Source organism: Trichomonas vaginalis, chromosome V (assembly GCF_026262505.1).
Source record: "Trichomonas vaginalis G3 chromosome V, whole genome shotgun sequence".
Taxonomy (NCBI): domain Eukaryota; phylum Parabasalia; order Trichomonadida; family Trichomonadidae; genus Trichomonas; species Trichomonas vaginalis.
Window position 1 is genome coordinate 5,457,642 of NC_067207.1, and position 17,600 is coordinate 5,475,241.

At 30.4% G+C, this 17,600-nt stretch overlaps 5 protein-coding genes across 5 annotated transcripts; 4 read left to right on the forward strand and 1 right to left on the reverse strand.

Moving 5' to 3' along the window:
• Positions 1–3,764: 3,764 nt before the first annotated feature.
• Positions 3,765–4,265, forward strand: TVAGG3_0283180 (uncharacterized protein; the record flags this gene model as incomplete). Its single annotated transcript, XM_001311842.1, has 1 exon — positions 3,765–4,265. The coding sequence occupies one exon, from the start codon at positions 3,765–3,767 to the stop codon at positions 4,263–4,265; it is 501 nt and encodes a 166-aa protein (XP_001311843.1).
• Positions 4,266–5,678: 1,413 nt separating this feature from the next.
• On the forward strand, positions 5,679–6,692 carry TVAGG3_0283190 (uncharacterized protein; the record flags this gene model as incomplete). The annotated part of the gene is made up of 1 exon (XM_001281953.2): positions 5,679–6,692. One exon carries the CDS (start codon positions 5,679–5,681, stop codon positions 6,690–6,692), a length of 1,014 nt encoding a protein of 337 aa, XP_001281954.2.
• A 3,464-nt stretch (positions 6,693–10,156) lies between these two features.
• Positions 10,157–11,464, reverse strand: TVAGG3_0283200 (enzyme binding ARM repeat protein; the record flags this gene model as incomplete). The annotated part of the gene is made up of 2 exons (XM_001311841.2): positions 10,157–11,327; positions 11,353–11,444. 2 exons carry the CDS (start codon positions 11,442–11,444, stop codon positions 10,157–10,159), a joined length of 1,263 nt encoding a protein of 420 aa, XP_001311842.1.
• Positions 11,465–12,532: 1,068 nt separating this feature from the next.
• Positions 12,533–13,106, forward strand: TVAGG3_0283210 (uncharacterized protein; the record flags this gene model as incomplete). The annotated part of the gene is made up of 1 exon (XM_001311840.2): positions 12,545–12,802. One exon carries the CDS (start codon positions 12,545–12,547, stop codon positions 12,800–12,802), a length of 258 nt encoding a protein of 85 aa, XP_001311841.1.
• Positions 13,107–14,228: 1,122 nt separating this feature from the next.
• Positions 14,229–15,595, forward strand: TVAGG3_0283220 (RNA polymerase II transcription regulator recruiting protein; the record flags this gene model as incomplete). Its single annotated transcript, XM_001311839.2, has 1 exon — positions 14,253–15,125. One exon carries the CDS (start codon positions 14,253–14,255, stop codon positions 15,123–15,125), a length of 873 nt encoding a protein of 290 aa, XP_001311840.1.
• Positions 15,596–17,600: the final 2,005 nt, after the last annotated feature.

The following is a 17,600-nucleotide window of genomic DNA, read 5'->3' on the forward strand; positions in this document are numbered from 1 at the left end:
GTAGGCAATTAGTTACCCATTTATATAATTCTCGAAACATATACAAATTAAGTACTATCCATTGATTTGTACATTCTTTTTTTGTTAATAAATAATAAAACTTCCTTTTTAGAACATAAATACCAATCACTTATACTAAAATTCAACTTTTTACTGATGTTTGTACAATTCAGAATATATTTTAAATCATGTTTAAAATAAATTTCAAATTAAATGAAAAAGAGCCAGCTAAAATCTATATAATGTCATATAATGTCATATCCTAACCTACACTGAACAAATACGAACTTCAATCATTATTTATCTTATTAAAAATCAAAGATATCATTTTGACAAGGATAATATTTTTATAGAAAGATGAAATCTTATCTTCTATTCATTTTTGCAAAGATAATCATTTCAAATTATAATACGCACACACCATCTAAGTTTTTGAAAATTTTATGGCGTCAAAAATTTTCTCACTGGGTTTTCGTCTATCAATCCCAGCTCATTATATACGCAACCAATCAAAAATCTGATATGGGAGTCCAAGGCTAACTTTTTGTTGTCTACCTAATAAAAGAGGAAGCAGCATTAGTGAGAATAATCGCAAATATTCAATTTAAATTATCTTTTTATTCTTAATTTAAAGTGACAAAAAGAATAAAAAACCTATTCTAAGGCATGTTGTTATGTAAATGAGACTAGACATCATATTTTATGTTATGAAAAAAAAATATTTAGAATTTTAGAACAAAATAAATAGAAAAAATAGCATAACTTATGGATGTGCGTATATTAAATTTAATAAATTAAGAGAAATTATTTTTGGCGCCAAAATTATTCGTTAACTCTCAAATTTTTCTGAGTCAATAAGCCGCCAAAAAAGTGTCATTTTGTTTCGTTAGAGAAAGATGAATTGTCCATGTCATCCAATCGGGAACAAGGGGGATGGGGATTAGATGATAAAGAAGCAATTCATGCTCTCTATCTGAAGCAATCAGACTTACCAGCAACAATGTGAATCGATTTGGCTTTAAAGTTAATATAGCAGATCAGCTTGTTACTGGAGAGACTAGGCATTACGATTGATTCGCTGTAGTGCTCTACTTTAATTTAAGAGTAGTAACGGATAACTGAATTCCCAAAGTTCTTTAGGTGATCCAAAACACTGTAGCTGCTTGAACTTTGGACGAGCCTCGCACCCCAGAGAATAGAAATCCCAATCTTGCTCATGTTTAGTTGAATTAGTCTGCAGCAGTACAGCTCTGATACCACAAGATCGTGATGTATACAAAGTCACAACGCTATTTGATTCAACAACTAGCTAGTTTTGACATCAAATTGCAAAATTTGACTTCGTTATGAGCTCTTTGTAGCAAAAATACATTACACTTAAAGACTAGTTGCTAGACTGTAGTAGTTTGTTCGTATATATCTATTTTTCCCCAACGTATTGCATACTACATTTTGACAAGACTTGCAACCTTATAGTAACCTCGTTGGGAATTGTTCAAGCAAAGCGTAGGTAGTTAAGGTCGAGTAAGAGTTCTTCTTAAATCTTTCACTGAATGAGTAGGTGTTGGAAGAACTGTTCTCTAAAGCGATACAGTTGCGCTACATGTTCGTCAACTTGTCTAGAAATAAATATATCATTTGTTTTATACGTTTTTTCGTAATAAATCTTTTTTTATTTGTTGTATTTGAGTATGAAGATAACAAAAACTACGGCATAAGACGCAGTACACTGGGCTTCGTTGCCATTTTATTTACCATGTTAAGAACTTAAACAGACATGCTTTGTTTTCGACGAAGCCATCTAAAATAACGTACATCTAAATAAAACTAAAAAACTGTAAAATTTCTTTATTTGATAGTATACTTCAAATTATGCACTATACCTTCTAGAATTCTATAACACTCTTTGCATATAATTTTTTAAAAAAAAGTTATATCTCGACAAAAATATGATTTATCAATAGAGTATGTAAAATAAAACTCATTCGCAGTATTAAAAAATCGTAAATCTTTCCAAAAAAATTTTGAATTACAAATTTTAAAAGTTAAAACAATATTTTTTGAAGCGAAAAAAACGAAATCTAATTTTTTGGAAAATTTAGAATAAATAGAGCTCTTTAACTCGTCGAATGCAAATTGTTTTCAAGTTTTTTTCGACCGGAAATTGAACTTTTAGAGTTTATACAATAAGATTCACATGAAAAAATACGGTTTAACAAAGAAATCACCAATATAAAGGTTTTTTAGTAGAACGAGATTGATAAAAACTATGGTATGATAAAAAGACGATATTTTTTTGGCGGGATAATTGAAGAATATGAATGATTCGAATTACAGACATACTCTAGTCCGAAACTTACTATGGTTCGTGACTTATTTTTGACACAGAATAGCTGTAGACTAAGGCTTACTCTAGATCCAGACTTATTATACAATTAAATTTGCTTTTGGAATAAGACTTAATTTTAGTTACAAACTTATCTTAATATCAGACTTATATTTAGAATCAGACTTACTTTAGTCTAGAACTTACATTAGAATCAGACTTCCATTTCAAGTCAGACTTACTTTCGTCCGAGACTTACATTTCAAGTCAGACTTACTTTCGTCCGAGACTTACATTCAAGTCAGACTTACTTTCGTCCGAGACTTACATTTCAAGTCAGACTTACTTTCGTCCGAGACTTACATTTTAAGTCATACTTACATTAATATCAAACTTATATTAACCTACGACTTACTTTTATTCCCAGACATCTTGATCCACACTGACATTGAAAACCACTCATACATCTAAAGCCACTCAAACATCTAGATCCACTACGACATGGAAATCCACTCAAACATAATTTTTGCTCTCTAACTACATTTTTATATATTTTACAACCTAAATTTTCTCTTTACCTAAAGATTATTCGCAATATCTGAATATCATTAATTAATTGAGATATTCAAGTTTTGACAGCGGATTTGGAAAGCAGACTTGATGGAGATTTTAAATCTGATGTCAAATCTTGTTTTGTGCATTATTGGAAGAGAAAAAAAGGTGTTAATTGCAAATCTTAAATATAGGTTTTTACGAAAAATGTAATTAGGGTTAGAATCATAGAAAGATATATCTGTCAGACATTGTTATGTGTGACAGATAATATTGCATCTCATAGACACTGTTGCATCTGTCAGACACTGTTAAATTTCATAGACACTGTTGCATCTCATACACACTGTTGCATCTGTCAGACACTGTTGCATCTGTCAGACACTGTTGCATCTGTCAGACACTGTTGCATCTCATAGACACTGTTGCATCTGTCAGACACTGTTGCATCTCATAGACACTGTTGTATCTCATAGACACTGTTGTATCTCATAGACACTGTTGCATCTCATAGACACTGTTGCATCTCATAGACACTGTTGCATCTCATAGACACTGTTGCATCTCATAGACACTGTTGCATCTCATAGACACTGTTGCATCTTTCAGACACTGTTGCATCTCATACACACTATTGCATCTGTCAGACACTGTTGCATCTCATAGACACTGTTGCATCTCATAGACACTGTTGCATCTGTCAGACACTGTTTTATCTCTCGGACACTATTACATTATCTTACTCTATTTCTAATTTTAAATATTTTTCTTTTTTGTTTTCATTATTAAATTTATTTTATAAAAATTATTTCTCTTACTTAAATTTTAAATTTCTTCTTAGTTTAATCCTAAAATTCGTTTACTTTTAAAATTGACATTCCGTTTAATGGCCATGGCTCCTTTTGATTATGGATGTATTATTGATCTAAATAAAATCAATAGTACTATTCTTAAGATAATAAATTATTCAAAATATCTCGTTCAGAATAATATAGACCTCGATTTAGAAGATCCAGAATTTAATGATATTCAGGCTGAATGTAAGCGCATTCGTACATGTGATGCTTATAACTACATTACCCTTTTTGTAATACATAACTTAAATTTCGCACCGGCGGTCAATGAAATACTGGACAATTTAGAATTTTACCCTACACCAAATGAATACTTAACTTCAATAGCAGACGAATATAGCAAGGATATGGGTGATGAAGAAGAATATAACTATATTCATGTTTTTCCACAAACATTGAAGGATTTTCTAATTGATACTTTGTTAATGGATGATCTTGACGCTTTTTTATCCAAACTATTTGGTCGCAATATTGGAACAACCATTTTTGGTGATAGAATTAGCATATGCTTTCAATGCAAACAATATCCTTGAATATTTATGTGCAAATACTGAAAAACTATCAAACTTTGACGATAACCAAAAATTTATATATAATGTTCAATGCGGAAAAAAATATTATGTCAATATCCTCAATGTCAAAAAATCATTGATCGCTGGTTTTGAACTGAATTTACTTAAATCCAAGAAAATTCGTATAAGTTCATTCGCATTTGAATGCTATTTAAAATATCAAAATTTTGCGGAAATTATATCTTACATTAATTCATATAAACCAGATGATATTGTTCGATCGAAAGGATTCATGAAGTCTGTTGTCAGGCACGCAGCTAGATTAAAAAATATGGCTGTATTTTTTCAATATGTATCTAAAGATCTTATTGACGATGACAAAGAGCAATTTGTTTCATATATTCTTGATTCACAGGCAGATTTCATTTTCAATGTATATAATCGCATTGCAAGTGGCTATTATTTATCAAAACGCATGATTAATGAAATTCCCCGCGGATATAATGTTCTTAAAATTGCAAACATTGAAGTAATGCATAATTATGACAAAGAATCACGCCAAGTAACTTGGAATATTGGTGCCTCAGATATATGGAATTTCAGTGAGATTCATGAACTCTTTAATTATCTTCCTTTTTTCCTTAAAATAGTTCCATTTAAGGAACAAGAAAATCCTCCCAAATACACAGACTTCTATTTTAAAGACACTGATCCTAGTGATCGTTTAATTCTAGAACTTGATTTTGATCGAAAATATATTGAAGGAAATCGATATAAGGCTTTTACAATAATTATTAACAAAAAAATGAGTCAAGCTGTTATAATAAGGAATAACAAAGATATACCTTATTTAATCGAGGATGTTATTAACAGAGTTCAAATTTCAAAATGTGTAATTCCTTCAAATAAGTTAAGCAAAAAACTGACACGTTATACCAACTTCAATTCACCAATAATTAAGGATATTTATGATTTGCGCTCGTTACTTAAACAATTACCCGGCAAAGTTTATGTCCATCTTTTAGAAGATAAGCTAAAAGATCTTGCAACTTGCAATTCAAAATCAATTCAATGGTCATGCTGGATCCCAGACCTTGTACCTGATTTATTAAGGTTGCAATTGAAAACGAATGTATCCAGACCATCGAACTGGATGCCACGTTTTCGTTTCCTCCGTATATACTTATATTACCCCAGTGTGTTATTAATAACACAGGTTATCCACTGGGATATTACTTCGGGCTGAGCGAAAACTCAAATGCTTACAGAATCTTTTATGAAAGACTAGTTTCATCTGCTACAGATGTTGATATTCAAAATGTCCCGATTTTAAGCGATTTGCACTCTTCTCTTGAAAGTTTTTGCAAAAGTAGCCATTTAATTCATTGGCTTTGCGCTTATCATTTTTTAAAAACAATTAAAGATAGTGTAATCATGAGGGGATTGATTCGAGAAGTAATATATGCAGAAGATGAAGCAACGTATAATGTTAGATACGAAACATACTCCGAAATTGTTAATCATTTAAATAAGAATGAATTGGTTGATCCTCTTGATATGGAAAAATGGATCAATCTTGGCAAAGAGGAATTCAAATCCAAAATCGCACGATTTAAGAGAGATGTCAAAATCATGCCTAGCAATCATGCGGAAGGTAATCACGGGAGCTTGAATACCAAAATGAAGGAGATTTCAAGCACAAACAAACTTTTGAAGTTCCAAACAATGATTGAACATATAATGTCGAGATTTAATCAAATTGATGATCCAAAAAATGATAATGTAATGAAACTTTATAGAAAATTGAAAATTTCGGCAATTAAAAATAAAGTCGAACAGCATTGTAAATGCAACTGCAACATGGAAAATGTTTATAAACTATATGGTGTTCATATTCCATGTATTCATAACATCTTAGATGTAAAACCGGCCGATTTAGAAAAACCTAAAGCATTTCATATTGGAAAATTGGAATTCAATAGTTCGAAGAATATTCTAGTTTATGATGATGAAGACAATCCGATAGGAAAGGGTGATCAGAAAAATGAACAATGCAAAATTTCGGCTCGGAAAACATTTACAACCAAAGTTGAGAACGAAATTTACTTGTATGAAGAACAAGTAACTCCAGATATAGGAGTTAAAAGTCTTGTTCAACGCATTTTAAATCTTCCGTCAATTGACAAGGCAACAAGTTTCATGTTTAATCTTGGGATGAACATCGATTATGATACAATTCAGGCAATTCATTATATATCATCATTAAGAAAAACACATCCAGAAGTGATAGATTTGGCATTAAGTAATGCATATCTTCCGGAAGAATCAGATGAATATCAGCAAAACAAAGACATGATTTCAAAAATTATCGAAGAAGTTTTTGATAATAAAGACAAGGAAAGAGATCCAGATTTTGTTGTAAGAAGGAAGAGGAAAAATGGTTTGTGAAAAAAATATTTATATGAATAAAATGTGTATGATTATTGTTTATAAAAACAGTTAATAAATATGAGAAACTATTTAATTATTTGTTATATAAAGATTCGATATACAGAACAGAATGAAAAAGGATAAAAAAATTAATCAGAAAGATGTAAAAGTTTGGGAGATATAAAAAATATTATAGAGATAAAATATTTCCTGAGAGATAAAAAAGTCAATGAAAGATGCAACAGTGAGAGACTGATGCAACAGTGTTAATGAGATGGAATAGTGTCTGAGAGATACAATAGTATCTAACAGAAGCAAAAGTAAGTGATAGATGCAACAGTGTCTATGAGATGCAACAGTGTCTATGAGATGCAACAGTGTCTATGAGATGCAACAGTGTCTATGAGATGCAACAGTGTCTATGAGATGCAACAGTGTCTATGAGATACAACAGTGTCTATGAGATGCAACAGTGTCTGAGATGCAACAGTGTCTATGAGATGCAACAGTGTCTGAGATGCAACAGTGTCTGAGATGCAACAGTGTCTGAGATGCAACAGTGTGTATGAGATGCAACAGTGTCTATGAAATAACAGTGTCTGAGATGCAACAGTGTCTATGAGATGCAATATTATCTGTCACACATAACAATGTCTGACAGATATATCTTTCTATGATTCTAACCCTAATTACATTTTTCGTAAAAACCTATATTTAAGATTTGCAATTAACACCCTTTTTTCTCTTCCAATAATGCACAAAACCAAGATTTGACATCAGATTTAAAATCTCCATCAAGTCTGCTTTCCAAATCCGCTGTCAAAACTTGAATATCTCAATTAATTAATGATATTCAGATATTGCGAATAATCTTTAGGTAAAGAAGAAAATTTAGGTTGTAAAATCATATAAAAATGTAGTTAGAGAGCAAAAATTATGTTTGAGTGGATTTCCATGTCGTAGTGGATCTAGATGTTTGAGTGGCTTTAGATGTATGAGTGGTTTTCAATGTCAGTGTGGATCAAGATGTCTGGGAATAAAAGTAAGTCGTAGGTTAATATAAGTTTGATATTAATGTAAGTATGACTTAAAATGTAAGTCTCGGACGAAAGTAAGTCTGACTTGAAATGTAAGTCTCGGACGAAAGTAAGTCTGACTTGAAATGTAAGTCTCGGACGAAAGTAAGTCTGACTTGAAATGTAAGTCTCGGACGAAAGTAAGTCTGACTTGAAATGGAAGTCTGATTCTAAATGTAAGTTCTAGACTAAAGTAAGTCTGATTCTAAATATAAGTCTGATATTAAGATAAGTTTGTAACTAAAATTAAGTCTTATTCCAAAAGCAAATTTAATTGTATAATAAGTCTGGATCTAGAGTAAGCCTTAGTCTACAGCTATTCTGTGTCAAAAATAAGTCACGAACCATAGTAAGTTTCGGACTAGAGTATGTCTGTAATTCGAATCATTCATATTCTTCAATTATCCCGCCAAAAAAATTATCGTCTTTTTATCATACCATAGTTTTTATCAATCTCGTTCTACTAAAAAACCTTTATATTGGTGATTTCTTTGTTAAACCCGTATTTTTTCATGTGAATCTTATTGTATAAACTCTAAAAGTTCAATTTCCGGTCGAAAAAAACTTGAAAACAATTTGCATTCGACGAGTTAAAGAGCTCTATTTATTCTAAATTTTCCAAAAAAAATTAGATTTCGTTTTTTCGCTTCAAAAAATTTTTTTTAAGTTTTAAAATTTGTAATTCAAAATTTTTTTGGAAAGATTTACGATTTTTTAATACTGCGAATGAGTTTTATTTTACATACTCTATTGATAAATCATATTTTTGTCGAGATATAACTTTTTTTAAAAAAATTATATGCAAAGAGTGTTATAGAATTCTAGAAGGTATAGTGCATAATTTGAAGTATACTATCAAATAAAGAAATTTTACAGTTTTTTAGTTTTATTTAGATGTACGTTATTTTAGATGGCTTCGTCGAAAACAAAGCATGTCTGTTAAGTTTATTCTTAACATGGTAAATAAAATGGCAACGAAGCCCAGTGTACTGCGTCTTATGCCGTAGTTTTTGTTATCTTCATACTCAAATACAACAAATACAAATAGATTTATTACGAAAAAACGTATAAAACAAATGATATATTTATTTCTAGACAAGTTGACGAACATGTAGCGCAACTGTATCGCTTTAGAGAACAGTTCTTCCAACACCTACTCATTCAGTGAAAGATTTAAGAAGAACTCTTACTCGACCTTAACTACCTACGCTTTGCTTGAACAATTCCCAACGAGGTTACTATAAGGTTGCAAGTCTTGTCAAAATGTAGTATGCAATACGTTGGGGAAAAATAGATATATACGAACAAACTACTACAGTCTAGCAACTAGTCTTTAAGTGTAATGTATTTTTGCTACAAAGAGCTCATAACGAAGTCAAATTTTGCAATTTGATGTCAAAACTAGCTAGTTGTTGAATCAAATAGCGTTGTGACTTTGTATACATCACGATCTTGTGGTATCAGAGCTGTACTGCTGCAGACTAATTCAACTAAACATGAGCAAGATTGGGATTTCTATTCTCTGGGGTGCGAGGCTCGTCCAAAGTTCAAGCAGCTACAGTGTTTTGGATCACCTAAAGAACTTTGGGAATTCAGTTATCCGTTACTACTCTTAAATTAAAGTAGAGCACTACAGCGAATCAATCGTAATGCCTAGTCTCTCCAGTAACAAGCTGATCTGCTATATTAACTTTAAAGCCAAATCGATTCACATTGTTGCTGGTAAGTCTGATTGCTTCAGATAGAGAGCATGAATTGCTTCTTTATCATCTAATCCCCATCCCCCTTGTTCCCGATTGGATGACATGGACAATTCATCTTTCTCTAATGAAACAAAATGACACTTTTTTGGCGGCTTATTGACTCAGAAAAATTTGAGAGTTAACGAATAATTTTGGCGCCAAAAATAATTTCTCTTAATTTATTAAATTTAATATACGCACATCCATAAGTTATGCTATTTTTTCTATTTATTTTGTTCTAAAATTCTAAATATTTTTTTTTCATAACATAAAATATGATGTCTAGTCTCATTTACATAACAACATGCCTTAGAATAGGTTTTTTATTCTTTTTGTCACTTTAAATTAAGAATAAAAAGATAATTTAAATTGAATATTTGCGATTATTCTCACTAATGCTGCTTCCTCTTTTATTAGGTAGACAACAAAAAGTTAGCCTTGGACTCCCATATCAGATTTTTGATTGGTTGCGTATATAATGAGCTGGGATTGATAGACGAAAACCCAGTGAGAAAATTTTTGACGCCAAATTTTATTTTCATTTTAAAAACATGTGTATTAAATTAAGCGAGGTAAAAAACATACTAATAACTTAGATAGATTTTATATCAATAACTAAATATAAGAAATAACTCTAATAAACAAAAGTAAACAAAATATAACTTCAGTGGAATAGTTCCTTGAATATCATAACGACCTTTCCAGACAGGTATCCTCCATAGCTCGAATCCAACAGTTTCTTGTACTCAGGAAAATCTTTTTTGAAGAATTCGTTCCATTCAGGATTTGTTGCGAGAGCTTTCTTAATAACAGGGTTTTTCTTCGACTGTTCAATGAAATAGTCCATAATTTCAAAGCAGGTTGGCGATAAAACCTTGTTTTGATGACGATGAGCGATATCCATCATAATCGGCGAATAAATGGTCACAACGACTTCTGCGTAATCGTTATCGGTCAAAGCCTTCTTTACAAAGTTCCTGAATGAAGAATGTAAAATTGTGGTCTCCTGGAATTGTAAAATTAAAACTGTAAGGTTTTGGAGTAGCATTGATCGCTTTAATGTACTAAAACATGATGGATAGAAGTCCATCATCAGTACGATAAAGTCTAATGCTGAAACTCTGTATTGAGCTAAATAAGTCATCGGTTCTGAGAGATATTGCAATGCTTTTGGTATCAAATCACGCATCATGAACTCAGTTTCTGCCGTACATAAGGAATTAAGGGCCTTCCATTGAGCTGAAATAATAAAATCTGGCGGATTTTTAAGTCCTTGTTTAACAGCATCAATGATTTCTTGTGTACGGAATCCTGATGCGAGTAACGGGTTTGTAGCTGATTTAAAGATGATTTGATATATACAGAAAAGTTTTGTCAAAATTGGGTCAATAAATTTGTTTTCGCTTTTTGATTCATAGGAAGGATCGAAGTTATGAAGCTCTCTAGCAACGTATTCTGAATATCCCATATCCAGAAGCCATTGCTGAGACTTTTCTGCACGAGGATCACCTGTAATCGTTTCCCAAAAGTTGAAAACAGTAGGATTTCCGCAATATCTCAGGAAATGGAAGATAAATCCGAGTTCAGGTTGGGCTTCTTCTGGTGAGTTTAATAGAAATGTCTGCGTAAGGGATGCTAATCTACCGATTGTATACTCTGGAGTAGTTTGGTCTGTTAGTAATTCAAGGGCAATATTCCGAAAGATGTCACTTTGTAATACAGCCTGATTTAATTCGCTTGCTCCAACTTGTAAACTTTGGAAAGCGTGGGATCCTATAACAGATTTATCATCTGATAGGGCTACTTTTAGTAAAGGGATCGTTTTCTCCTTCAAACTGTTGGTTAGAAATAAAGCAGTACTATTTAATGATATCTTCATTTAATGTTCTCACGCCAAAAACAACAGCACTGTGAGAAATAATAGCATCAAAGAGATAACCCCTTCGGATCATTGATTTTAATTCACTTATTTGTGCACTGAAGTTAGAAATAAATTAGTACGTATACATTTAGAATTTATGAATCAAGAAAAAGATAATTTCGTCAATTTGTATCATCAATTAGGATTAGCCTTAATATGTAGTTGAATTATGATCCAAACAGAATTAAAATTTTTTTCAAGGCAATTTTTATGTAAAAATTTTCAGGAGGAAAATAATCCATATTTTGTGATTTTATAGGAAAAACTGCAGAAATTTTCTGATTCGATTTTGTTCCGAACAAAAATTGACAATCAAAATAAACCAACAATTTATATTGGCTTTATGATATAAAATAATTCATTTTTAAATTTCAACCGGTAGAAATCTTTTGAGTTGATAACGATCATTTGTCTCACAAATAATAAATTTCATACAATAATTTCAAAAATCAGTTAGGATCGAATTTTTATTGGGGATCATTCAGCGTTCAGAAACACCTATAGGGTAAAGAATGAGATCACGTACTTTTATGATTTCTTCGAAAAATGCTGTTCAATGAATAAAGTTTATGATCAATTCATCATCGCCAGCTATATTTTCAATCAAATGGAGTATGTACTGGAATGGAAAATGAGTTTAAAATATACAATCAATCTTGATTCCATCTCAAAATTGTTTTAATTTTCCATAAATAAAAATTCTTTATTAGCCTTATCTACATTAAGGCACATTAGTTCATATCATATTATATAAACAGTTCATATAGCAATTATTGAAATATATTTATTAAATGCAGCATATATCATCATATTCAGTAATTCAGAATATACCAGCAACTGAAAGCTAATGGGAGAAGAATATACTAAACAAATACATCAATTTATTTTGCTCTTCCATAAACAACCTCAAAAGTTAAAATCGATTCGCTTAAAATCATCACATCATCAGGTTTAATTGAATAATTAGGAAATCTACACTTCTATGTATTGGGAAGAAATTTTTCCCAAAAAAAATTTATTTTGTTCGGACAACTTTGAAAAAAATGATCCAATCATGGAATACATTTTAGATACAGTCTTTTAATATGATTTCAAAAGCATTGAATTTTTTTGAATTTCAGAATTCTATCGATGCTCTCATCTTTCCTATCTCGCACCTTCGCTAATGAGTCAGTAATGGCCAATTTGCGCGAATCTATTCAAAAGATTGCTCTTGATTTTCCACAGAAGAACTTCCAAGAGCATTACAAGAGATGGGCTGATAACATGTACACAGAAGGCACTGGAATCAAGGACCCAAAGAAGTTTGACGAGTTCCTCAAGATTACAAAGTCGGATATTGAGGCCCTTAAACGCCAGGTTGTCATCCAGAAGATGTACTTGGAGTAAGTTATAATATTATGTTAATAGCACTTCAAGTTTAGAAGTAAAAGTATACTGAAAAGAAGTACTAATATATTTTCAATAATATCATTCCATTTTTTACACGATTATTATCGATATTTTTTTTTTCTAAGTACAGGTCAATCATCAAATACAAAAGGATCTAATAACATTCAAAGATAATGTTTTATTATTTGATTGCTATTTAAGATTTCATATAGTTTTTCTTTTCATTAAATATGAAACTAGAATTCATAGTTCTTATAACGAACGATAGATATTCTTTCAGTTATTCTGCTTCAACCATTACATTGCAGCCTTGTTCTTATTGAATGAAAAAAAATTAATGAATAATCTCATTTTATTGCATAAAAGCACATGCAAAGTATTATCATCAAAGGGAAATTACGCATGAAACATTTGAATGCTTGACTTAATCTGCAATTGCATAATTATGCATTTCATATCATATATAGTTTAATAGCTTGATATAGTTAAATTATACATTCAATTTCGATTTTTACGCATGCGCTTAACTTTAAAATATATGAGATATATCATATCTATGCATTATTTTCAACAACAATAAATTATTTACAAAGAAAAATATTTTAAGGTAATTCCATATGAAGCAAATATAATAACATAAGGTTAAAACACGCTGTCGGTATATTAGACAAATCAAAATTATAATTATTAATTGATACATCTATAGAAACAATAACAATTAGCGAGACATCAATAAATATCAATGAATCTATCAATATGTTTAAATAGAACTATACGGACATTTCCAATCGATTAGTTTTCGGGTATGATCTACAAATTTCATAGATGATACTACTTTATTCTTGAATAAATCCTCGAAACAGAAGTGCCAAGTCTTATGTTCAAGTTGAGTTATAATGACTTGTAATAAAAATGAAGAATGGAAAGTAGCAAATTTATAAAATAAAAAATAAGAAATTAAAAATAAGTGAACTTGATTACAAATCATGAGGCGATTCTATAGGCTAATAACGAGTGATTGCATTTGTTTGTTTCAATTATTTCATCAATTCTATTTTATTCAAAAAATGTCATATTATATGTCTTTTATATAAGTGAGATTAAAAATAATTTTTTCCCCTAAGCCTTGTTTTTAAATTTTGAATACAGTTTTGAATATCTTTCAAAATTTGAAGTTTAAATTTTCCTGCCTTCGACATATAAAAGTATGCTCCAAATATGGTCTAAAGTCCTAATATTGAACCGATTTTATTCTGAAAAATTGCGTAAAACTAAGTTTTTGAAGTAAAGTTCAAATATGCCATGTTCTTTAAGAATACAAGAGAATAAAGAAATGACCAGATAGTCACTTTTATTTCAATCGGTCACGATTCAATGTCAATTATTAAAATTCTATTTAAATTTCGGTTTTATTCAAATTGTTAGCAGCTTGGCAACTCTAAATTTGATGTTACAGGAGGCTTCTATAGAACTAGTTACCAGATTTATTCTTGCTCAGTTTCCGCAGGTCAACTGCGAAAATCTCGATTACAACTCGCATCTTGGAACATCAATATCTAATTTCCTCCGTCTTAGGTCGAATTATGATGAGGTTGCACAACTTGCGCAATCCCTTACAGGAACCACAGAGCCCATAAAGAGACTTAAGAAGATTTTAGAAACATGCACGAAAGTCGGTTCTTCAAATGTTAAGGATCCACTTCCAGGCAAAAAGACACGTCCGTGGACTCAAATGGAAGACAATCGTCTTATTGCTGGAATTCTCAAATATGGAATTGACGCTTGGTCATCTATTTCTGACTTTGTTGGAAACGGACGTTCTCGCCCACAATGCGCACAAAGATGGGCCAGAGCACTCGATCCAAAGATCTCCAAGGATGACTGGGCGGAAGAAGAAAACGAAAAATTACTTAAATTAATTGAAAAATACGGCGAAAAGAAATGGACACAAATTTCACTCGAAATGGGTAATCGCACAGATGTCCAATGCAGATACAGATACAAGCAGCTCAAGAGAAAAACGGTAGGGTCTATTAAACTCAGCCGCCAATCTGAGCCGGCTGTATCTAAATCTGAATTATTGGCATCATGGAATTTTGTCCCAACAGCAACATTTTTTGGCCATGCAGCTGAAACACAGAATTTGTCGCCCATATCTTTTCCCTCGGAGAAACCCCCGATAATTGATATGGCTCCAACAAACTCTGTTCAGATGAATGCACGCTTCGCATTTGGTGATATTACTCCCGAAAACTTCTTCGATTTTGAAGAAAGCGAGTTCTCTTCGCCTTTCGAAGCTGGTATTTTTACTGTATACTAAAACCTCCAATTTATTTATCCAATCATATACCCTTAACATCAAACCGTTCGATTAAAACCTTCGTTTTATTCTACTACATATTTGACATTTCTTCCATAATTTAATTATCGTTTCATATTTATAGATTTTTCAATTTTTGTCTGATAAATAAATTACATAGCTCAGATATATGATAATATCAATGTTCGATTATTGGATAACAAAAATTTTACGAAAAAAAATTTTAAACAACCATGATCGAATTTTTTTATTTTGATAACAATAAGGCATACAAATTACCATTAATAAATATTTACAAATGATGTTAAAAAGTGACAAATTAAGATTATTCATTTTTTCTCCAAGACAACAACCTTTCCTTGAATTTGAATACTTGTGATATTAAATTATTTTTTCCAAAAACCATATGCAGCAAATTATTCGATTTCTGCTTATTTCAATTTTCATATGGAAATCAACTAGATTTTTTCATGGTTCATATGCAACCGAATCAATATGGAATAATTTCATATTTTCTTATTAATATAAAGATCTGGGATAAGGTCATCAACTTTATCCCATGCAATATAGTATATGATGACCTTAAATTCTTCTTCTTTCATTTTAGACAGGAAGTTTTTGAATTTGAAACCTTTATAATATAGAAGCGTCACCAATTTCTCATTTTCTGGCTTGATAATGTCTGGAAATTTGTTTAGTATCTTTTGGTAAAGTTTTGCTAATAATTTAATATTTTTATCACGAATTTGGAAAATAACATCAATTAAGGAAAGCGACATTTGAATAGATATTATGTTAGTTGCAATTAAATCTATAATTTGTGAAGATATTTGCAAAACATTAATGGAATTGACACACCATATCATTTTTGATGCTTGAGTAGGGTATCCAAATGTTTTAATTAGCTTAATATCACTAAAATTACATCCAGCTTCATTTTTTTATTATCCAAAAATTGAATGGAAAAACTTGAATCCTTTCTCAAATTTTAGAAGTATCTAGGGTTGCAAATTTAGAAGCACAGCATAAATTTGGAAGAGAAAAAAATTCATTTTTGGAAGATTTTCTGGAAGTTAAAAGATTATATGAATATTCATTTGTTGTTAAGATATATATGATATGTAATGCTTGTTCATATAAGGGTTTCGTTTTGCTAAAATTGTCACTTTTATAGCATATTTGTTTTTGGATGTTTTGCGAAACCAAAAAAAAAACTATGATATACAATGTGTGTGTAAAGAAAATACTTTATTTACTCGTTAAAAAATCATTTGGTATTGATCAAGTTATTTTTTCTGGATAAAATATTATATGGATAATTGGATAGAAAATATGTTGCATGCTAAGTTCGGTCAACGATAGAAATTGAGTGGAAATTAATCGTCGAGGAAGTACGATTATGTAAAGTAAAAAAATGTTGTGGGATTTTTAATATTATATATTATTTTATAATAAAATTTTTTGAGTCATTTTAAGAAGCACATATAATTTTTTGAATTTAAAAATTAAAGTAGTGTCAAACGAATTTATCACTTAATTTAATACTCAGATTTCTTAAAATTAATGAAAAAAGGTTTTCTGAGAACTTTTGAGAATGGTTTTCAAATTCCATTATTGAAAATATATAGGTATTGTATGAAATTCAAACTCTATATTTATTAAAATTCTAAATTTTTAATAAAATAACTTTTCAGAGGAATATGATTTTGAATGGTTGATTAATAAGTATAAAAATGTCTACGATTTTAAGGAGGGAATTGTTCCTTATGAGGTATACATCATAACTATATACCTCATAAGGAACAATTCCCTCTTGATAGCTGGGAAACTTTCTCTGAATAACTTATCATTTGGAGAAAGTTTCCCAGCTATCTATTAGAAACTAAAGGCTGTGAGGCACTAATATATAATCAGTGCCTCATAGCCTTTAGTTTCTTATTAAAAACGAGAAAACTTGTTCGAAATGATAAACAATTTCGAACAAGTTTTCTCGTTTTAAGGAGGGAATTGTTCCTTATGAGGTATACATCATAACTATATACCTCATAAGGAACAATTCCCTCTTGATATCCTGGATATTTTTGAATATATTTTTTTAATTAAAGTTCTCAAAAGTATTATCAAAAGTGATTTTTAAAAAATATCTCCAATTAATTAACTAATTAAAAGTATTATATTTTTAAAATTAAATAGTTTTTCAATGTTTTTGAAGGAATTGAGATACTTCCCACGACAATAAAATTGAGAGGTTTACATTATGACTGATCTTAGCATGCAAAAAATACAATTATATAATCTTGTACCTGGTTTAATTAAGCTAATTGTCATCAGAAACTTGTAATTTTTATGAATTTCAGATTTTCTTTTCATTACTGCTTTTCTTAATAGGTCAAGTTCTTATTTACGTTATAAAGTATGATATTTACAAATATCAAGTTATCATGTTTTTTGAGAAATTATGAGAAACAAACAAAA